Below are 23354 nucleotides of genomic sequence, written 5' to 3'. Positions count from 1 at the left end.
GCCGTCTCCCAGAGTCCAAGATGGCGGGGTCCAGGCGGCGGGGTCCCCGGGCCGCGATGCGGCCGTTGCTCTGCGCTCTGCTGCTGTGTGTCTGCCGTTCCGCGGGCGGCGACGGCCCGGGAGGCAGCCCCGGGGCGGCGGGCGCCACGGACATCCCGTCCGCTCCGCCGCACCGCCGCTTCGAGTACAAGTACAGCTTCAAGGGGCCGCACCTGGTGCAGAGCGACGGGAGCGTGCCCTTCTGGGCCCACGCGGGCAGTAAGCGGGGCGGGCAGTGAGCCGGGAGGGCGGGCGGCCGGCTGGGGCTCCTCCGCTCCCTCCGCGCCCCGGGCGCGTGGGTCAGCCCCAATCCGCGGGCCCCCGTCCGCACCCCCTCCCCCCTCCCCTCCCCTCCTCACCCTCCTGCCGCGCTCCCTTCCGATGCCCCCCGCTCGTTGTGTTCGGTCTCGGGCTCTTCCTTTCTTCCTGCGCTCACTTGAGCTCGCTTCGAGGCGTCGCGTTTCACCCCAGCGCCGCGGCTCCTGGGAGACGTCCCGCGCCCCTGTCCCCCCGCCCCGATCGGCCCCAGCCTGGACCTGCGCCCCCGCCGCCCCTCGGCCCTCCCCTGCTCCCCCACGGGGTCGGCCGCGGTTGATACTCCACTTGAGTGTCCGGTGTCCCCTGACGGCTGCAGGGATGGCCCGTGTTGGCTTTAGAGCCATCTCGGAGTCTTCATGTCAGAGGACATGCTTCTCTTAAATTTGCCTTTCTCAGGGACGTCCTGTGGTCTTTGATCTTTTCTGTTGTATTAACACATATGTCACTTATAGTTAGGCTTGTTGCTTCATAAGAAGAAGGGATGCGAGGTATTGATTGAGAACTTGAGTCTAAAAACTAGCACCGTGTACAGCTGTTGCATTTTTACTTTTTTTTTTTTTTTTTTGAGTGCGTGATTGAAATAACCTGTGCTCAGTGTTTTATTCATTTTGTGTATGTGGCACTGTTAAGCCCCGTCCGTGCTAAGAGAGCCTTGCTCCCTGCTTACGTACGTGAGAGAAAACCTATCTGTGAGAGTGCTGATGTGTCACGGCTGCCTAAAACGTGGCAGCTGGCGTCTGTAAACTGCTCAGTGACCATCAGATGCAACCTTTGAAACGAGTGGCAAATGCCTTTCTATGGGGTGAGAAGCACTGGCACTTTGAATTCCATCTTTGAGTGTCGTGAGCAGTCATTCATGTAAGGTTTGTATACATTCTTTTAGATTGTCCAGGGCTTGAAACAAGATGTTTCATTTCTAGAAAGTAATCGCTGCTTTACAAAGCACACTTTTAGGAAGAGCTATTTCCTTGAAATTAATGTGTAATTAAAAGGTAGAAATTTCAATTAGGCTTAATAACCAAGTCATTAAGTATGTCGAGGAGAGTGCAATTATTCTGTTACTCCGCAGAGGTTAACTGTGTACCTGCTTCTCAAAAGCCTATCTCTGGGCATTTCTTATCAAGGTAGCCTTGTTCTTAGTAACACAGAGCTGGCGCAGGTGTCCCAAACACAGTGTGGGGGATTTTTGTTCTTCTTGAAATGATGCTGAGTTTTTCAGTAGTGGTGATAAACGTGTTGACGTTTTTCACTTCTGCATTTCTCCATCGTCTTCTTGTTCTCGCTTTTTCTTGCACTCACACCACATACATCAGCCAATTAGGAATGTTAATCAACTGCTTAAATTAGTTACATTGACTTTCTTTACAGAACCTATAACCAACTAAGCTTTTCTGCTACAGAAATGTCACGCAGCATACCTGGGCGAATGAAAGTTGTATGACTAGATTGAATTTGCAATAAGGAGTTTAGAATTTTAGCAGTGACTTTTCTGTTGACTCTGGGAATCACCGCTCTGGGTATCTCTTGCTTTCATTATCACTGTAATTTTTGCCATCTGACAGCTTTCCTTAACTCCATTGATCATTTTTTCCCTTTTCATTTTGCCCTGAGATCCATTATTTGAAACATTTTTTTCAGTAGAGAAAGTTAAGATTTAATTTATTTAATCCTAACAAATCCCCCTTACATCATCCCCAAATTAAGACCAAATCTGTGGTGTCCCTCTTTCTTAACTCTAATGTCCTTTGCACTGTGAGTACATATCCTCGGGTCCATAAGGGCAAAAATGATAACAGCAGGTCATCAGCCTTTCGAGCTCCAAGAGCTCTTTCACCTTCTTCATGCTCTGATTAGATCCCTAGTAGGTCAGGCAGGTGCTGGCTGTTTCATAGGTGAAAAACCTAATATTCAGAAGTGTAAAACTTCTTGGCAAAGGTTATGTAGCTAATGTCGGTCGGGTAGGACTCAAATCCGGCTCTTCTGGTTCTCTGTCCGGTGCCGCTCCCAAGAGGACTGCCCAGACCTTTACGTTCTGCAGGTGATGGTGGCAGATGGCGGCTAAACTTTCTAAAGGGTCTCAGCTTGTCTTTCCTGTCAGCTTTCCTACCTGTAAAGAGACAGTACGGTTATGTCCCAGCGTGGATGTTAGAACGTCAGAACTGGTTAATATCCGAGAAGGTGTGCTCCAATTGTCCAGAGTTAGACTGATAGGTGCTTTAATAATTACCTAGTCCAATAAGGCGACGCAGTGGTAAAGAATCCACCTGCCAGTGCAGGAGATGCAAGAGACATGTGTTTGATCCCTGAATGGAGAAGATCCCCTGGAGTAGAAAATGGCAACCCGCTCCAGTATTCTTGCCTGGAAAATTCCATGGACCGAGGAGCCTGGTGGGCTATAGTCCATGGGGTAGCAAAGAGACACAACTGAATGACTGAGCACAGTCCAGTAATAGGAATAGCTAACATTTATTGAAATATTTATATGCACTTGTATAAGCACTTACATGCCTGTAAAGTTAGAGAAATGGAGTAACTTGCCTGTGAGCAAACAGCTAGTAAGTGGATAGAGATACAGACCATTGTGTTGGGGGTCTCTGTTCTCGCTGAAAATCTCCTGATGCTGAAGAACTGTCTGTTGACTGGAAATTCAGTTGACCCTCTCTCCAGAACAAAGCATACATGCTCAGAATTTTGCATGTAACTTTTGGGGTGTATATAAATGATTGAGCCCAGCCCCTTCATTTACAGTGAATATATGGTGAGCCCGAGAGGAAGAGAATTCTTTGCTCAAAGGCACACAGCTGAAGTGAGACTAGGAATAGGTCTCTTGATTCCTAGTGGTATGTTCTTTTCACACTGTTTGAGCTTTCTAACATTTGTACACTGGTAAAAATACACCAAAGTTTTAAAAAAGAAAATATACACATTGCTGAGTTATTTGAAAAAGATTATCGTAAGAATCAAATAGTTGATTTGCCTTTCAAGCTATAATTTCTTCCCTCCTACCCCTTGAATTTTTAGTGGTTAGTTGCAGCTTTAAGGTTTATTTGTTTGTTTTTTGCAGAGATATCACACTTTCCAAAGATAGAGGAGTATTAAAAAACCCCTAAAATTTAAAAGTTGAAATTGTCATCATGGAATTTTTCCCTAATAAAATTACTCTACAGGCAACTGAATTAAAGTTAGATCTCTTTAGGTATATATAACAGTTTGTTGATGATTCATTGAGTTTTATCGAATTATAACTTAAAGCTTTTCTTCCCTGATTGCTATTCTAGATGCTATTCCAAGTTCGGATCAAATCCGAATAGCACCATCTTTAAAAAGCCAAAGAGGATCAGTGTGGACAAAGACAAAAGCAGCCTTTGAGAACTGGGAACTGGAGGTGACGTTTCGAGTGACTGGAAGAAGTCGCATTGGAGCTGATGGCCTGGTATGGGAATTTCTTTAACTTGGAAATTTACACAGTGGCATATACTGCTAGTCTCTAAAGGTTCCCTGTTGCATATTTACAGGCAGTTTGGTATACGGAGAATCAAGGCTTGGAGGGGCCTGTGTTTGGATCAGCTGATATGTGGAATGGTGTTGGAATATTTTTTGATTCTTTTGACAATGATGGAAAGGTATGGTTGTTTTCAGGACTGTTAACCCACTTTAAATGTATTTGCTAACAAAGTTAGTCTGTGAACAATATAGTTTATTTGACACTTTGGTCAGCTTTGTAGTAGAGGATTCCCTAAACTATATTTTAAGCATGATGATGAATCTTTATGTAGCTGGGAATTTATAAATGGAGAGATAGAAGTTCATGATTTTTCTTATTCCAACTTGAGGTAACAACGGAACCTTAAGTCTGAGAACTTTTCAGGACCCACCTCCCCAGGCCCCTGTTTATGCTTAATAGTTTTGAGGATCAGACTGGGTAGTTGAGACGTAGGCGGTAAGGCCAGCAGTGTTTCAGACTGTTAGTGCTTTTTTGTGAAAGCGTGTGCATTGCCACTGTTAGCTCGCTTACTGATACCTTTTTATACATGGTAATCACTGTTTTTTGGAGAAGGCAATGGCACCCCACTCCAGCACTCTTGCCTGGAAAATCCCATAGATGGAGGAGCCTGGTAGGCTGCAGTCTATGGGGTCGCTGAGAGTTGGACATGACTGAGCAACTTCACTTTCACTTCTCACTTTCATGCATTAGAGAAGAAAATGGCAACCCACTCCAGTGTTCTTGCCTGGAGAATCCCGGGGACAGGGGAGCCTGGTGGGCTGCCGTCTGTGGGGTCGCACAGAGTCAGACACGACTGAAGCGACTTAGCAGCAGCAGCAGCAGCAGCAGCAATCACTGTTTTTGATCAGCCTGATTTCTCTAAAACAGTTAAGGACAAAATGTACCTATGAACTGGAAACATTAACTTGTGCCTTAGCAGCCCTAAGACTGTGATCATTGTTTCTGCTGCTGGTTTGTTGATTATCAGAGGTCATTATTAGCCATTTAAAGGAGAGCCTTAACAATGAACTCCTCCGGTGCTGGGGCCGTGTTAATTCTCCTGTTACTAAGTTCCCTTAAATCCCACACTAGTTCCATGCTCACAGTATCCTAGGATTTTAGAGGTGTTAGAGAGCTTACAGCACACCCAAAATAGTCTATACTTCTTTAATTTAAGGCTTTAAAACAAATACATTCTCCTTATTTTTAGAAAAATAATCCTGCAATAGTGATTATAGGCAACAATGGACAAATCCATTATGACCATCAAAAGTAAGTGTATTTTTTTACAGTATTCCAATTTTTAGTTTCCTTTTGGAAACCTTATAAAATATTTTGTTTCAAATCTGAACATTTTCTAAATGAAAAGGTTATTTTTTCTTGAGGTGTTTTTTGTAACTTAATGGGAAGGTCTTATTTTACTTTGATTTTGTTGTAAAGTTCCTTCTGTGGACCACCTCGATTTCAAACATAAAAATGTGTTGTCGTTAACCTGAAATTGTATAATACCTTCAAAGATTTATGAAACATTCCTGGCTCTCAGTGATGCAATAGCCATGTTTTTTCATCTTTATTCAAAGGGATCTTTAAAAAATAAAGTTTGGAGCCTTAACCAACCTAATGACTAAGCAATTTATGCCTCTTTGTTCAGTCCTGGTATTGCTGTATTGAAAAATTTTCAGTGGGTTACAAAGCTTCTGAGAGTTTAGTGTATTTATAATGTGTGTGAATTGGGCATGTACATTTTTAATTTTCACATGGTTGTGGGGGAATTACCTTTCAGCCAGTCTGTAAAATGCAAGAAAAATTACTTTCCTGCCTTAATGATGTTTAACTCTGGTAATTCCTCATGACCACCTGTTGAGCGATTTGAACTAGAGGTCCAAGGCCTCTCCCTGGTGATTCTGCTTCAGCTGATTGAGGGCAGAGTTGAGGAGCCTGCATTTTTTTAAAGCTCCGTATGTGACTCTGACTCTGCTGAGGAAGAGAATCACTGTCCCCTTGCCGGCAGCCATGCTAACATCGGCTCCTCGTCCAGACTCCTGACCCGAGTCGCAGGGAGAACTCACGTGTGAACTTGGTGTCTTCTGCATAGATAGTGTCAGATATCCCAAACTTTGTCATAACTTGATATGGGTTTTGGTCTTTCTGGAAATTAATTGTTTTAAATAGTGAGTTTTTAAAATACCAAGAAACTTCCCTAAATTTCTTGTCTTCCTTTCCCTCACACTATAGTGATGGTGCTAATCAAGCTTTATCAAGTTGCCAGAGGGACTTCCGTAATAAACCCTATCCTGTCCGGGCAAAGATTACGTATTACCAGAAAACATTGACGGTAAGTGACCAGCTCTTAGAGGCAGTCCAGTGAGCAGCGCTCCAGCGTGTCTCTTCTGTACTCTTCATACTCTAGTGCGCTCCTCGTTCTGGTGGAGACTCTGCATCTAACTGCGTGTTCACATCCTCATCAGCGCTGCTCTGTGAGAACAGAAGTGGCTTCACGACGTGGTTCTCGTGTCTCGTGTTGGCACGCGTGGTGTGCTGTCAGACTTGATGGTAGGTTTGCATATAGTCAGTGAATGTTCAGGCGTGCTGCTGTGCGCCTCGAGAACGGGAGTGAGACAAAGGCCATTGTCTGCAAAGAGCGTGTCTCATGGAGGCAACCGTAGGTAACACCATGCTGCGTGATAAATGCTACAACACGGATACCATTAGGGACCCAGAGGCCAGAAGCCTGTAACTCTGCCAGGAGGGAGGTAAAGGTCAGCAATAGTTTCTCAGTTGAGCTGCACCCTGAAGGAGGAGGAGAAGCCTCCCAGATCGGGTGCAGATTCCAGGCCGAGGACATGGGCCTCAGAACTGTTGAAAGATTGGAGAAAGGCCAGTGGTTGGTATGGCTGAGGGAGAGAGGAGCCGTGGAAGGTGAGGTAGGAAGCTTGGCAGTAGTGAGCCTCAGCCGCCTGGTGTAGTGTATCCTGTAAGGAGCAGGAGAGTGGAGTGAGCGGGTTCCAGTTCAGGACGATGACCGAGGCAGCGGTGGTCTTCTAATGGTGTTCGTGAGAGAAACAGGAAGCGGGAAGGTTGAGACTGACTCTTAGAGGGCTGCATCTGTGTGACTTGGTCCTTTACGTGCGGTTTCTCCCTTTTTTCCTCCCAGTTTCATTGAGATGGAATTGACACACAGCATGGTAGGAGTTTGGAGTGTGCAGCATGATTTGACTCACACACCACGAACCGATGGGTGCAATACGTTCAGTGAACATCCATCGTCTCATGCAGATAGAAAATGAAGCACAATAGAAAAAAATGTTTTCCTGGAAGGGTTCAGCCTGAGAGTGTTCATTTTTTTGTTACGTTAAAATTTTTTATTAGATCCTATTTCGTGCATGATTTCCAAACTGAGATAAAACTGCACGTGTTAAAAAAAATTAAGTAGTAGTGTCAGAAGAGTCTTTGCGCTGACTGCTTCGTATTCCCCCTCTGACCGCTGTGAGGTGCGACGTCAGCCTGTTCACCGTGCTTCCGTGTTGTACATCGCACCCTTAGTGCGCATTTGTCTTATAACTGGGAGGTGATCTTTTTTGACTGTCTTGGTCCAGTTCTCCACCCCCACCCCCTGCCTCTGGTTTCCGAAAATCCAACGCTGTGAGTGAGTTTGTTTTTCGGGTAAAATTGACCTACAACAAACACTGTGTCAGCCTCTGGTATACAGCGCAGTGGTTCGCCTTTCTGTACATTTCAGAATGGTGGCCGAGGGAAGCCTGGTTGCCTGGCGCAGTACGCAGGGGCCTGGTGATCCTGGCTGTCTCCCCGCTCTGTCTCACACCTGTGACTGTTTGGCAACTAGAGGCTCTGCCTCTTAATCTCCTGCCCTGTTCCTCTCCTCCCCAGTCCCCTCCGCTCTGGCAGCCGCCTGTTTGTTCTGTGCGTCTGTAGCTCTGTTTCTGTTTTGTTCTGTGAATCATAAGTCGTTGTCTGTGTCTGGTTTACCTGCATGACGCCCTCTAGGCCCATCCATGGTGTGGCAGGTGGCAAGATTTCATTCTTTCTTATGGCTGGGCGGTATTCTCTGGTATGATTCACACGTACCACATCTTTACCCATTCGTCTGTTGAGTGTTTCAGTTGCTTCTGTATCTAGTCCGTTGTAAAGAAGCTGCAGTGAACAGGAAAGAAGAAAGTGAGAGTGTTAGTCACGCATTTGTTCAGTCATGTTGGACTCGCTGTGACCCCATGGACTGTAGCCCGCCAGGCTCCTCTGTCCTTGGAATTCTCCAGGCAAGAGTACTGGAGTGGGTAGCCATTCCCTTCTCCAGGGGATCTTCCCGACCCAGGGATCAAACCCCAGGTCTCCTGCACTGCAGGCAGATTCTTTACTGTCTGAGCCATGTAGACGAATTGAATTTGAGGTGATATTTAGGTGGACGATACCCAGCAGGCAGTTAGAATACCTAAGGTCAGTACTACCATCGTGCTTTGCTTTTCTACAGATGCCGTCAGTATCTATCTGGTCATGCAATACTTATAAGTAAAGGATAGCTTGCTTACATTTTTCTTTTCCCTAAATCATGAGCTAGCCTTGTACGCCTTTGTGTAAACTCAGAAGAAGACAGTCATTTGGGAAACTTTGTACTGGCTCAGTCTTAAACTCCAAACTGATTTGGAGACCTCAGAATAGAGGCAAGTGTCCAGCCTGCTATGACTAAGTTAGATTGCGTTCCACGGGCTTGTTACACGTTGTGCAGACTGCACAGTCTCACTGGGGACACCACTGGTCACACGCACCAGCCCCCCAGCCCTGGCAAGTGCAGACCCACACTTGAGTCCACAGATCCCAGGGAGGCCGCCTGTACAGCCCGACACAGAGGCCGTCAGCCCTGCCAGCAGTTCCTGAAACAATAATAATCCTGCAACATAAATACCCGCAGAAGAGTTCCATAGTCAGATGAGGTTGGTAGGACTGTGCATACAAGCAGAGTCAAGATTCTAGGAAGTCCTGGAATAAAGAAGCCTCTGTTAAGCCGCTCATTCTTTAGGCTCACTGGACCATGGGGTGCTCTTTCCACCTAGCGTCTGTGAATGTCTGTGGAGCCAGCGTTTGGAAGAATCCATTTGAGAGAGCCTTGCTGGGACACCGCTGTGGCTTGGTGGTCCCAGCCCTCGTCTGCTGTTGCTTGCTGTGACATGCCCCCGTCCTCTACCTGGCAGAGGCATGCTCCTTCTACTAGTTCAAGGTTTCTTTCCGTGATGATCTGCCTTTCTGAAACTCTTTAAGTGTTTTTTTTCTCTAGTGCTTATTTTTTCTTCCAATTTTATTGAAATGTAATTCACATGCAACACTGTAGAAGTTTAAGGTGTACAGCGTTACAATTTGAAGCTGATGGCCCTTTGACAGTTATTAGACCAGGTACAAAGATCAAATCGCCGTAAACCGACTGCATGAGATTCATTTTACAAGGTCTTTGTAAAAGCTCTAACGCGCAGTGTGTCTTTCTAGGTAATGATCAATAACGGCTTCACACCAGATAAAAATGATTATGAATTTTGCGCCAAAGTGGAAAATATGATCATCCCCGCCCAGGGGCATTTTGGAATATCTGCTGCCACTGGAGGTCTTGCGGGTAAAGCCTCGCCGTCTTCTAACATTCAGAGGTTATGAACTGATTCTTACTAGGAATCCTATACTTTGGAAATGGGTAGCTTTATTTACTTTTAACCTTTTGAGACAAGTTACAACCTTCCCATGATCAGTGGGGCCAGGCCTTTGGTCTCTTGGGGCTGCTCATCCTGTAGGCTTACAGTTGGCTGGGGTTTACACACGATTATGTCCATCAGAGTACCAGTCTGGGTGCGGTATTTTATAGTGAAGGAGACATATTTAAAAGGTTGATTGCCTAGTGTTTTAGGACTCTGAGAGTTGTCACAGCACATGTAAATGAATTTATAGCCTGAGGAAATATCACTGGAGACTGAACTTTAAAGATGTACTCATCATATCTTTTTCATATGTGGTGATAAATGAATTTATTGTTAGATGTTAATAGCATCTTGTGTTTGTACTGTATAATAGTCTTATTATTTCCAAATATGTGAATTTTTCATTTCAACAGCACCGGGAGGGAGACAGAGAGGCTAGATCATATTTACTCTATTTTTAGGTGGCTTTGCCAAATCTTGGATTAAAGGGCTTTCTAAAGATCACGTGGCCAATAAATCAGACCCAGGCAGGAGTTGGTCTGGGTTTCTGTCCCCTTGGGTCCAGTGCTCGATTAACACTGCGTGACTTCTCCTAATGTTACCTAACCCTGTGGTGTTTCAGTTTTCTCTTTAATCTGGCTATGTATCTAGATCTCCGTAAAAGTAGCAGAAAGCAAACACCCTGTGGTGTTTCAGTTTTCTCTTTAATCTGGCTATGTATCTAGATCTCCGTAAAAGTAGCAGAAAGCAAAGAGATTGCCGCAGTTGAGATCCGTGTCTGGTTTGTGGGTGTGAGGCTAGCCAGGATGAGTATGATAGTTCCACACTAAGGAGTTTGATCTCTTGGCTGTTTTTAGCTCAGCCAGCTGGAAACGAACGAGTTCAGGTTAAATAAAATTGCTAGTACGGGCTGTATGAGGGAAACAGATACAAAAGAAGTACGGAAGAGTAGCTGTATTACCTAATTGAAATGCTTTGGTAGTGAAGGGGGTGCTGTTAGTAACACCAGGACGACACGGGTAAATCGGGGCTCCCAGTAAGCCAGGACAGAGCGCTGTCGGGTTTAAAACACGTAAGTAAGGCTAGGGTGGCGAGTGTAAGAAAGGCTCAGAAACAGATGGGAACAGGAAATACCTGGAGGACAGGCTTCTGGCTCATGTGACCGGGACACAGTCCGTGACGGAGCTTTGTGGAAGGATGAAGGGGGGTCTTGGTGCCGGGAGTATGTGACTGGGACGCAGTCCGTGACGGAGCTTTGTGGAAGGATGAAGAGGGTCTCGGTGCCGGGAGAAGAGTCTGCGCTTGTCTTGACACTTCTCTGTTTGGTCTTCCCTTTATCAGGTATTAAACATCCATAACACGTTAAATGCAGCTAAGTGTTCTGGTTTAGGATTTAAGAAAGTAAATTCTTGTTTAGTTCTAATGTAAGTCTTTCAGATGAACTTTTGTCGCTGAGTTCACAAAGCACCATTGCCTTTATGAAATTAGAGCTAATTTTCAGTATTCTAAAGTAAGAGATGTCTATAAATTCACAACCATAAAAATGATCAACTATGGAACTTTTTCAGTTTGTTTTTTTCCTTTAATTTGTAGACGACCATGATGTTCTTTCTTTTCTGACTTTCCAATTGACTGAGCCTGGGAAAGAGCCAGTGAGTATACTTATTTTTCTCAGAAAGCTTATTTGTAATTTACTGGTGTTGCCTCATAGCTGAAAACTTGAGAAGATTAAGTCAGGTTCAGATCTTGTCTCCTAATGATCGCTGTTACGGCCTGTTCAAGTTGTTCAACGTCCATTCATGCCTTTCCTTCACTAGTAAAACTGAGACGCTTGTGCTGGCCACCTTGACGTTGTAAGCATTAAAGGCAGCGCACTTCTGGCAAGCACTCAGTAAATGGTAGTGGCTATTGTTATTTTTTGTCATAATATTAATAGCAAGAATACATTAACTTTTCAGCTAGTGGTGGAGTAGTTAATATGAGAAAAAGGAACATATATCGAGGCTTATTACTTTCTTACTAATTTTTTTTTTTAATGATCTATTCTTAAACTCCACATAAGCCTACAGTTGATAAAGAAATTTCTGAAAAAGAGAAAGAAAAGTACCAGGAGGAATTTGAGCACTTTCAACAAGAGCTGGACAAAAAAAAAGAGGAATTCCAGAAGGACCACCCCGACCTTCAAGGGCACCCTAGTAAGTTGGAGCCGGGCCGTCCTCTGGTGCAGCGATGGTCGCGGCCCTTTTGAGTCCCCAGCGCTTCATTCGTCTTACCTTTGCCACTTATCTGTCACACTCCAAGTACTTCCTGGAAATGATTTTTAAACCAGTCTTCAGTCTCTAAAGGGCTTTGAGATCGATGCTTTTACCCGGAAGAGTGTCAGTTAGAGAAGCGGGCAGCTGGGAGTGCTGGGTGACGGGACGAACAGGGAGCCCTGGGCCGCAGGCTCCCCACAGGCACCCTGTGTCCCTGCGCCCCCAGACGGCAGCCGTGCTGGGGTAGCAGTCGAGACTCATACATGCTTGTTGAATGGAATTGTCCAGGGTTGGTTTCTTTCCTTTTTAGTGGCACACACTTACCTTAGTTGATAACAAAGCTAGTACTTGAAAACTGTCGAGACTTGGGAGAGTAATGTGAAGTGATTATCTCCTATTACTCAGACAGAATTCTGGACATTAAAGGTTGAAAATTTTGAAATACTAGTTTAAGCTAGTGTAACTGAGAACTTATATGGGCTCCATGTCATGAACAAGATAAGGCCAAGTAGAATGACTCTTGTGATCTGCTAACTTTTATGATCTCAGGTCCCCATCAGCACAGATGATCAAGGCTGTGTGTAATAAGGGCTTCCCTGATGGCTCAGCAGTAAAGAATCTGCCTGCCAGTGCAGGAGATTCGAGTTTGATCCCTGAGTGGGGAAGATCCCCTGGAGCAGGAAATGGCAACCCGCTCTAGTCTTCTTGTCTGGTAAATCCTATCGACAAAGGAGCCTGGTGGGCTGTAGTTCACAGGGTCAGAAAGAGTCCATCATGGCTTAGTGACTGAGCACACACACTTGATAAAGCCTGGGGCTGGCTTTTGAACTAAGTAGTGTGTTAATCTAAATGATTAACAGTGTTATTCAGATTTAATGATAAAATGAAAAATAAATTTTATTTTTTCCTTGGATTTGTTTTAAACATCACATATGATTTGTAAGTATATCCTGAAACTTATTGTAGTAAGTGTTTGAATAAAAGTATCTGAATTCAGTGTGGTTAGAAATAAAAGGAAAAGTAAAACTGCTTTCAACTCTGTTTCTTAGTCTTTTATGTGAGTAAAATGCACAGATTTTAAGAGAATAGTTTGATAAATTGTGACAAATTTTAACCATCACTCAGATGATTGTATAGAATGTTTTTATTGCCCCAGATCAAGTCAGCCCCCTTCCCACAGAGACAGCCACTATGCTGATTCCTATTAAAAAATTAGATTCGTTCTGCCAGCCTGTAAATAGATTCGTTCTGTAAATAGAATCACACAGTCTGTTTAAAAGAGAAAATAATTTTTAGGTGAACAAATTCAGACCTAAGTTATAAATATTCAGCCACCAGAGATGACGAAAACAATTAGTAGTTGAATCACGACTGAATCAATTGCACGCACGTTTGTAACACTGAAGGATCATGCCACGGTGTTGGCGATGGCCTTCGTTTAGTGGAGGTTGGTGCTTTGGTCACTTACAGGAATTCGAAAACCACATATGTGTGGGTGAGTCTAATAATGCCTTGTGATCTGTGATCACCTTTTCAGCAGATGAAATGTTTGAGAGCGTGGGAGACCGTGAGCTGAGACAGGTCTTCGAAGGACAGAATCGTATTCACCTTGAAATCAAGCAGCTGAACCGACAGTTAGATATGATTCTCGATGAACAGAGAAGATACGTCTCTTCCCTGACGGAGGAGATCTCTAAGAGAGGAGCTGGAGCCCCAGGGCAGGTGAGCTTGCGAGGCCCGTGGATGTGCCTGCGGCAGGGAAGGAAGCAGGAGCCATGTCTGGGTGTTAGGCGGTGTGCTCTGTGGAGTGGGGACTCTCGGGCTGGCTGGTCATCTTTTGTTTTTCCTCCAGACCTTTCAACAAGAACTGGATACTGTTGTGAACACTCAGCATGAGATTCTGAGACAAGTAAACGAAATGAAGTAAGTACACAAAAGTCCCGTCTGAGTACATGTGACACCTTTATCCTAAACTCGTGGCTCCTCTAGACATGAAGGCATGTCACTACTGCAAGGTTCCTCCATGGGTAAGAATCACATTCTGGGTTATTTCTAAATAGGGTAGGTCCAGATTTTTTAATTGTTCCCAGCTAGAAGAGCAAGCTTTAGCGTTTTTAAGGGGGGTGTTAGTTGTCTGACAGCATTTGTGCATTTGTAAACTAAGAACTTCCCAGGTGGCTCAGTGGTAAAGAACCTGCCTGCCAGTGCAGGAGACACAGGTTTGATCCCTGGGTCGGGAAGATCCCCTGGAGAAGGAAATGGAACCCACTCCAGTGTTCTTGCCTGGAGAATCCCATGAACAGAGGAGCCTGGCGGGCTACAGTCCTTGGGGTCACAAAAGAGGCGGACAGGACTTAGCAACTAAACAACAAAATATAAAAAGAATGTAGGAAATACGTAACAGTGCTGTGGAAAATAACTAGAGGAATAAGGGGCGTAGTGTTATAGGGCTGTAAGACAAGCATACCTGATGCAAGAACTCCTTTGTGACGGAATGAAGCCATTCTGAAGGAAGTATGTTACGGTGAGTGCCTCTTTTTCACTCTGTATTGTACTGTGAGAGAGACTGTGTCCTTGTAACACTGAATGGTAGGGTTTTTAAAAGGATTCACTTAGATGATTAACAGCATTCAATGCCTGAAGCAGAAAAACAGCCAGCATGCCACGTGTCATAAGCTAACACGTTAGAGAACTGTCCCAACCAGTACAACCCTTGGCAGACTAGAGTGTTAAGGTGAGTTCTTCCGGACTGGAAAATGCAACTGAACGAGGTTAAGCAGAGGGTGATAGCATTTAACACCTAGAAATTAAAGCTAACTGTAAATTTGTATTTCTTTCAGTTGTACTGTTTGGTAGTTTTGAAAAATCTTCAAGTTTTTTGAACTCATGATTGAAACATGTACGATGCTAAATGAATAGTTAAATTATTTTAGAAATAGAAACCAGATCAGTATAACATTTTTTTAAATGTTTTGATCTAATCTTAGGCATTATGGAAAATAAGGGACATACATCCGTCATATAGATCCCGTGTATCCCTCACTTAACTTCCTGATGTTATCATGTGTGTAGCCACAGTACAATTGTCAGAATAAAGAAGTTGACGTTGGTTCAGTTCTACTAACTGAACTAACGATCCTACTCAGATTTCACCAGTTTTCTACCAACGCCTTTTCATTCGAAGATCCTGTCCAGGATTGCACGTTGCATTTAGTTATTTCTCTTTTGACCTCTGCAGTCTGAAATAGTTTATCTCTCCTTGTCTTTTATGACCATGGCAGTTTCCAAGAGCATTGATCAGTTCATTGGACCGTTTGGTTCCTCGATTTGGGTTTGTCTGATACTTCTCGTGGTCGGATGGAAGTTCTGCACTTCTAACAAGGATGCAGCAGTGCATCACGTCCATGGTGTTGATGTCTTGCTCCTGGGGATGTTGGCTGTGGTCATTTGGATATTGTAGTTTCTTCCCAGTTTCCCTTGGTGGTTAATAAATATATATTTGGGGATAGATACTTTGAGTATATTTGTATCCCTTACACTCCCTTTTGTATTAAGAAACCAGGAGATTATCCAGATACTTTGGATTTTGGTTGGACTGAACCCAACACTGCAGGGCTGATTTTAGCCTCCCTGCTTTCCCTGCTTGAGCGCTCTTTCTCCAGCGAGGAGTGACCTGGCTCTTATCTGCAGCGTATTTACTTACTGGCTCAGTTTCAGCGTGTGCACAAAGTACATATAAAGTGACTGCAAATTATTAAACCATGTCCCTGTAAGAAACACACTTACTGATGGATTTATATAAAGCTCCTTTCGCCTCTCGTCTTATAGTATTTGAAGCTCATGTACAGTTTACTCAAACTCATGTCCGTCGAGTTGGTGAGCCCATCCAACCATCTCATCCTCTGTTGTCCCCTCCTCCTCCCGCCTTCAATCTTTCCCAGTATCAGAGTCTTTTCCAATGAGTCAGCTCTTCGCATCACGTGGCCAAAGTATTGATGTTTCAGCTTCAGCATCAGTCCTTGCAGTGAATATTCAGGGTTGATTTCCTTTAGGATGGACTGGTTTGATCTCCTTTCTGTCCAGGAGACTCTCAAGAGTCTTCTCCAATACCACAGTTCAAATTCTTCAGTGCTCAGCCTTCTTTTTGGTCCAACTCTTACATTTGTACATGACTGCCGGAAAAACCATAGCTTTGACTATACTCACCTTTGTCGGCAAAGTAATGTCTCTCCTTTTTAATACACTGTCTCGGTTGGTCATAGCTTTCCTTCCAAGGAGCAAGTGTCTTTTAATTGCATGCTTGCAGTCACCATCTGCAGTGATTTTGAAGCCCAAGAAAATAAAAGTCTGTCATTGTTTCCGCTTCCCCTTCTGTTTTCCATGAAGTGACGGGACCGGATGCCGTCGTCTTAGTTTTAAATGTTGAGCGTTTTCCCTCTCCTCTTCCACCTTCAGGAGGCGCTTTTAGTTCCTCTTCACTTGCATTTGTAGGATTGGTTTTAACACAAATTATTTAGTATTCTCTGTGCTTAGACAGCCTTTAGTAAAAGATGAAGGCATAATAATGTAGTTTTTAGAAGTTATTTTCCAATTTTGAGGACAGTTTTTTAAAATACTTGTTTTGTTTTGTTTTTAAATGATCTGTTGCATTGAGCGTAGAAATGTATCTACCCCTTTGATGTCTGTGACATCCTGCTAGTGATTCTGCTGTCTAAAGCGACTTTCTGTCTCAGGAACTCCATGAGTGAAACTGTCAGACTGGTGAGTGGCATGGCGCACCCTGGGCCGGCGGCGGGCGTGTACGAGACCACCCAGCACTTCAACGACATCAAGGAGCACCTGCACATCGTGAAGCGAGACATCGACAGCTTAGCGCAGCGAAGCATGGTCGGCTCTCCTTCCTGCTCGCCTGTGACTAGTTACCGCGGTCTGCTTTTAGCAAGGACAGACACATGCTACTCAAAATATTTTAACTTTTAAACTGATGCCAGTGCTCACTTTTAATATTGGGGGTAGAATGACTCCATTATGACCCAGATGTCTATGTGTTCCGCATCACACTTCCATCACCTACTGAATAGAATTGTTTAAAAAGATAAATTTGCTGTTCCAGTTACTGGGGTCATCACAACCTCAGACTTTTTTTTTTTCTACAAGTTCTCTTTTAAAAAACATGTCTCTGGTTTTCAGTAACGATACCCTTAGACAGCTTTGAAGACGGTAGGTGTTTCTTGACACACCTGTTGGTGAGACAGACAGGCACTGAATATTTCATGTCTCTCCAGGCTGTTCAGGAAGCACAGATCTGAAACTGGCTGACTTATAGCAGCTCTTTTTAGGCAAGGTTTTTCCTTTCTCCAGCTACTTCCCTGTTTTACTTGGTTCATTTTTTTCAGTTTTGTTTTGTTTTCTTTGCTTTTTTAGGGTTTTTTCTTTTCTTTTCTTTAGTGTAAGTGCCACCTACGTTTTTGGAGAGAGGCAGTAAATACTAAAGATAGGTAGCATATTTTTGAAGTTTAACATGCGTCAGAGACAATATTAGGAAACAGGCCTCTGGAACTTTTACATTTTTTCTTATTGACTGGATTTGAAAACCCTTGTGAAATCCACAAACGCTTATAGCATTTGCCTCTTCCCCTTCCAGTTTTTTAAACATGGTTCAGTCGTTTTCTCATTGACCATTTTACCTCCCACCCAGAGCATTGTCATCTACTCCTAAATTCCGTTTGAGGTTATTTCCCCCCAGCTTCCGCTTTTGTTGCAACGGCCAGGCTAATGCTGTGGATGATACGTACCCTGTGCAGAGCCTTGTCCTGCAGGTGTGAACGTGTTGAGAACAACTAATCTTAGAAGCCGTTTTGTCTGGTTACCTTGATGAAATCTTTGTCCCCGGATTTTAATTTTTGATACTTGCGTATAATAGAAGGAATACTCGTGTAAATGGAAAAAGAAATGTTTTCCCAAAAAACTAATCAGTGATGTTGAACGTTAGGAGGTCGGGGTGGATGAGAGCTGAGAAAGGCCCGTTCTCTATTGGGCAGCCGTGCTCAGTTGTCTGAACTTGAAGCCCCCCGACAGCAGTGGGGCTGCCGTGGGTAGTCACTGCAGCCGGGATGACGGGGGTGTCCTGGGGTGGGCTCCGTGACCCCCGGGGACACTGACCTCATGGTCACTGAGATGGGGGAGGAGCCGGACGGCGGGAGGTCAGTGACAGAGGGCGCGAGAGGGGAGGCCTCCCCCGTCACCTGCTCTTTCAGAAAGTTTGGTTGTGAAAATGAAGAAGATGTTTATGGGGTGAATACATGAAAGTATTAGAGTTTATACCAAGAGTTTTATAAAGATTTCACATTTATTTCCTTTTCTGAAATAGTGGTTTGACCGATTACAATAGAATTTCTTTTTCCTCATAGCCATCAAACGAAAGACCGAAGTGCCCAGAACTACCACCATTCCCATCGTGTTTATCTACAGTGCACTTCGTTATATTCGTCGTGGTACAGACGGTGTTATTTATCGGTTATATCATGTATAGGTAAGTGTCTGAAATTTGATCCAACATTTTTCTGTATTTGTTTAATTTGAAATATTCAATAAGTTATCTATTATCTGTAATGGAACTTTGAATACCTATAAAATTAGGATCATACAAAGCGAATGTTATGTCTAGAATATTTCCATTCGCGTGGGTGTGCATGTGTTGGACATGTGTATCTTCATGTATTTCACACTTGAAAAGATATTTTTAATTTTAAGCAGTACTGTTTCATTCCACTGTAAAGTGTACAGAACTTCACAGGTGTTTTTTTTTTCTCTTTTTCCTTAGGACTCAGCAAGAAGCAGCTGCCAAAAAATTCTTTTGACCACCATTTTCATGTGTACATCATGTATGTATGTACAAAATGTCTTTTTGAGGGAATTTAAGTATTTAAATTGCTTTTTAGTCTAAATTATTTTGTATAAAATAACTGTTTAAACATTGACTTAAGAATAAACCTTAAAGACAACCACATGTAAATTTGTGCATAGTACATAAATCTATTTAAATTTCAGTGAATTTCTGGCCAGTAGAATACAGCCACTGCACAGAATATTGATAAATCAGAGGGTTAAAAAACAGAAAGGGGGAACCCCCATCTATGAAAGTAGCCCGTAAGTCTCTAGTGTTGGAGGTTTCTATCTTTAGCATAAATGCCCTCGCCCTCCTGCCCCCAAAGTATGAGGTCTGAGAGCTACCCATCATGTTTATTTTGTAACCAAAGTCTTTTTTTTAAGAGGCCAGAATTTCCTGTTCCAAGACTCAGTGCTGCAGTCCTTAAATCTAATACAGCTCCCTTTGAAATCAAAAAATATTTTGTCTGAGTGTTAGGATCTGGGTAATAGGATTCAGAATGTTTATTAAAGCATTTTTTCCCCTTCTGATCATCAGTGATATATTTCACTTTTAAAGGAAATTTGGGGGGAGAATTAAGAGCTGCTCTTTGCCTGAAAAACCATTTAGGTGGGAACATTCCTCTGATGATGGTTTTTATGGGTCTTTTACCTGGTGAGGTGTTCATTTCATGATTGCTCATATTCTTGAATGTCTGTGTTCCAGTGGAGTCAGTTCAAAATTACGAAACTCAGTCTGCCTCCGTATCTCTAAACCCACCTCGGATGGCGCGTGCTGAGGACACTTGAAGGCCACAGCACCTGCCCCTGCCTTCAGGCTGAGTCGCCCCACGCAGCGTGGCGTCGGTGGCACTGCGTGTTAGTCGCGAGAAGGCAGGAGCAGCAGCAGTGTTAAAGTTTCTGAAAGCAAAATCTGAAAAATAGTGTTATTACTTCTGATTTCTTTGTTTTAATGCCAGAACTAGGGGTATTGTGAAGCACGTGTTAGTAAGCGTAACCTTGAATTGTCAGGCTGGAAGGAGTTGCTGTAGTCTGTACATAGTTCTAGGTATTATAGAGACTGTCTGTAAATGACATTTAATTTAGTTTTCATAGCTGATGTAGACTTCAAAATACTCTTACATTCCCTTGTCTAGCTAGCTAAAATGATGCCTTTCGTTTGTCATAGCACTGAAAATAGTGCTGTTTAATTCTTCACAGCTTTCAGAAATTTGCTCTGAGTTGTTATTTGCTGATTGGACTGCCTGCCTAAAACCCATACAGAGACTCTGAAGAAGTCTGCATTAGAGCAGTAGCTAACTAGTACTGCATATGCACACAGTCCTAGCATTGCTTTTTACAAAGCATTTATCCCAGAACACTGAACAAGAATATTCTATTGATGACTCACACACTTAGGACCACTTCAACATAGAACTGCTCCACAGGTTTTTTTTTTTCTTGTAGTGTTAACATGTTGAAATTCATATTTCAGAGACATCATCATGACAGAATTTACTCTTATTCCATGAAAAAAAATTAATACTTTCAAAAGAATGTTTCAGTTGTAGACTGTGAGACTTGGAAATCCTCTTGAGATGAAAAAGCTGCAGAATATCCAGTATTATAAAAATCCAGAGCCACGTGTGCCTGAACTTAAAGGAATATTAGATCTATGCAGTGTACATTTTCCAGGCTAAATTTCAAGAGGAATTGTTGCGATCATTTCTAATGCAAGTGAAGACAGCTAGGACAAAAGAGCATACACGTGAATCTTTCTTTCTTTCTTACTAATTTAATTTGCTAAAAAAAAAAAAAAAATCACTCAGTAAGACGGTTCATACAAGTTATTATTGTTGGAAATTTGGTTTGTTTTTCTCAAAGTCACTGACTTCAAGTAGTTCATTTCTGTTTTTTAAAAAAAGGTGTTTGCTATGTGGGAAAATCAATCACTGCCAGGATTCTCTCATTTCTGTACTGTTTTATAGAATTGAATTTTAACTTTTCTCACACCAGCAAGTATTTTACAGGTGCCTTGGATTAAAACAAAGTCGATTTTACAATTTTACTGTAAATCTTTGTGCTTCTGCCACTTTAAAAAAGAAATGCAATTGTATGATGGTTAATACTCTTATTTAATCTGCCTTTTGCATTCTGAGTGTTTGAATGTTTTATTCGGCCTGAACTTTCACTGTGAGGGCACGGTATTCTGTCACATAGTAAAGAGACATCAGTGTTTCTCAGAGTGAGGTCTGTGAGCCCTCTGAGTCCTGGAGCGCTTGTGAAGAACGCAGATGCCGGAGCGCCATTCCCCACCACCTGCATCAGAACTCCGCAGTGGGAGCTGCAGAGAATCGTTTTCGGCAGGTGACTCTGAGCGCACTACTGTTTAACAACCACTGAGACGAGGAGGGGTGAAAGAAACACAGGTTTGTGTAGTTTTACAGCTGAGCTGAGAGCTAACGTAACATTTTCATCGTCAGCGACATTAGCAAATGTGCACTGATTCTTTATACTTAGAACGTATTAATTAACGTTCTTTTCACCGAAACGCTTGGTTTATCAGCAGCTACAAACTAAACCCAGGTTGCTGCCTGTGGCTCGCGGTACTTTGGTTGACGGCTCTTACAAATCATCTTCAGATCATGGTCGAGCCATGGAAACCCCCATCTTCGCGTCTGCCTGCTAGAGCGTTTGCTTTTCCTGATTGTGGTTTTTGTGACATTTTCTCTCAGACAGTTGTACTTTTTGATAACTTGGGGAAAACAAAAATTACTTGAATAAGGGATTGCCTGACCCGCTGCATCGCAGGGACACAGTCTTTGTAAAGAACGTAAATGACAGTTGTGAATATTAAGATGTGATTATCTTTTTCCTGTCCATGTGCTCATTGCAGGGAGATAGTGAACAAATGATTATACTGGGGATTTTTTTATTTATAAGATCTAATGTAAAATCACCACTTGCAACTTTTTAGATCTGTATGTTGCCTGTTTAATATATTCTTTTAACATTTAAAAGGGTTTTCTATCCATTGTTAAATTCAGTTAGGTGACATTTCGTCGTGTGTTTTTTTTTCCTGATTGTTAATTTGATGCTAGCTGGAATTCAAAAGATGACATTGACCTTATTCAAATAAAGAAATATTTTAGTAAACTTAACTTTTTCCTTCATTGGTCTCAGATAATCAGTTATTTCCCAAGTAGGTTATTTCCCAAGAAGGCCCTGATCTGTGATAGTATTTCATGTGTCCTGTGCTTTGCGTTCTGCCCTAGGTGGCACCACCTGCAGAGTCAATACACGGAAGCATAAAAAGAATTAAAAAGTACTACGGATAAATGCTTATCCTTGCTGGTAATGAAAAATGCAAAATATTAAAAGAATACATTTGATATTTTTATCTTCAGTAACCAAATATTGGTAAAAGTGTGGCTAGAACTTTTAGTCATTACTAATGGGAGTCTTTTTAAAAAATCTTTTCTTCTTTTTGGTAAGTAACATTTAACCAAGTAATTCCAATTCTGAACTATGAAAAAAGAAAGAGTAGAGCTTTAGTGTCAGACAAATCTGGGTTTAAAATCTTGGCTTTGCCACTTCCTAAAGATGGCCTTCATTTTCCTCATAATACTCTCTCAGGGTTGGCAGCTTGTAAAAGGTGGTCTTTATAAGTGGTTTCAGAAAATGGAAACTGAGGTAATGGCCCTTACAGAAAAGGGCTTCCCTGGCGGCTCAGCTGGTACAGCATCCACCTGCAATGTGGGAGACCTGGGTTTGATCCCTGGGTTGGGAAGATCCCCTGGAGAAGGGAAAGGTTACCCACTCCAGTATTCTGACCTGAATCCCATGGGGAGGGAGTCCATGGGGTCGCAAAGAGTCAGACACGACTGAGCGACTTTCAACGTAAAAGAAACTAGATGGGTTTGAGTTCATGTTGATGTTTGGCAGAAACCAACACAATTTGTAAAGCAGTTATCCTTCAATTTTAAAAAATTAATTAAAAAAAAGAAATTACGTAGCTTTGAAAGAAATCAGAGGAAACCAAAACCTAGGCAGTGAGCCTGCCTGGGGCGGGGTGGTGGGAGCTAGACACTGTTGGGCACTGGGGACGTGCCATCGTAAAGATGTAGGGTTTTATTCAGAACAATGAGGAGGCTTTGGAAGGTTAACAGCTAGTTTTCCCTTTTCACCTGGGGTGTTTATTTTCCCTTTCTGGAAGATTCCACCGGGTGGCCAAGTAGAAAGGCCATTGGAATAAACTGAATAAAAAGTTTTAAAGACACGGTGCTCTTTTCAATGGAATTACCTTATGGGAAGGCAGTGAAAGGTCTGATTTCATAAGCAGTCCCAGGGAGTGTTCGCTTGTCACCCTGGTGTGGTCATCACCCCGGAGTTTCTGTGATGCCCAGCACCATCCCCCCCTCTTCACACACACAGAAAGCACTGCTCAGGGAGGAGCAGCTTCACTGACTGGCTTTGGAGTTCAGAACCGAGACCCTCACTGTTCAGATCTCCTAATTCCTAGTAAAATGCAATTGTAATCGTTTTATAATAAAGTGAATAATTTAACAGAATAACTTACAGATTTTTATCTTTATTGTTTTGTTTTTAGAGATTGTCCTTTTCTTTCAGAAATAAGGAGAAACAACAGAAACAGATTATGGCTTTTCCTTTGTATAAAGTTCTGTAATACTTTACTAG

The 23354-nt window shown here is 43.0% G+C and overlaps 1 protein-coding gene across 1 annotated transcript; it reads left to right on the top strand.

Annotated features, from left to right (window-relative positions):
- On the top strand, positions 1-21817 carry LMAN1 (lectin, mannose binding 1). The gene is made up of 13 exons (XM_061400347.1): positions 1-258; positions 3636-3790; positions 3873-3980; positions 5052-5113; positions 6077-6176; positions 9335-9458; positions 11128-11186; positions 11597-11729; positions 13327-13511; positions 13642-13712; positions 16523-16676; positions 18200-18321; positions 18613-21817. The coding sequence occupies exons 1-13, from the start codon at positions 21-23 to the stop codon at positions 18647-18649; spliced, it is 1548 nt and encodes a 515-aa protein (XP_061256331.1). The 5' UTR covers positions 1-20; the 3' UTR covers positions 18650-21817.
- Positions 21818-23354: the final 1537 nt, after the last annotated feature.

Source organism: Bos javanicus, chromosome 24 (assembly GCF_032452875.1).
Source record: "Bos javanicus breed banteng chromosome 24, ARS-OSU_banteng_1.0, whole genome shotgun sequence".
Lineage (NCBI taxonomy): Eukaryota > Metazoa > Chordata > Mammalia > Artiodactyla > Bovidae > Bos > Bos javanicus.
Note: the sequence above shows the minus strand (reverse complement) of the source record. Positions and strands in the feature narration are given on the sequence as shown.

Bases quoted from the DNA above. Each gene is read 5' to 3' on its own strand.
- LMAN1 (XM_061400347.1), top strand. From the start codon at position 21: ATGGCGGGGTCCAGGCGGCGGGGTCCCCGGGCCGCGATGCGGCCGTTG. The intron at 5,114-6,076 runs GTAAGTGTATTT...CTCACACTATAG, and splicing joins ATCCATTATGACCATCAAAA to TGATGGTGCTAATCAAGCTT. The intron at 13,713-16,522 runs GTAAGTACACAA...TTTCTGTCTCAG, and splicing joins AGACAAGTAAACGAAATGAA to GAACTCCATGAGTGAAACTG.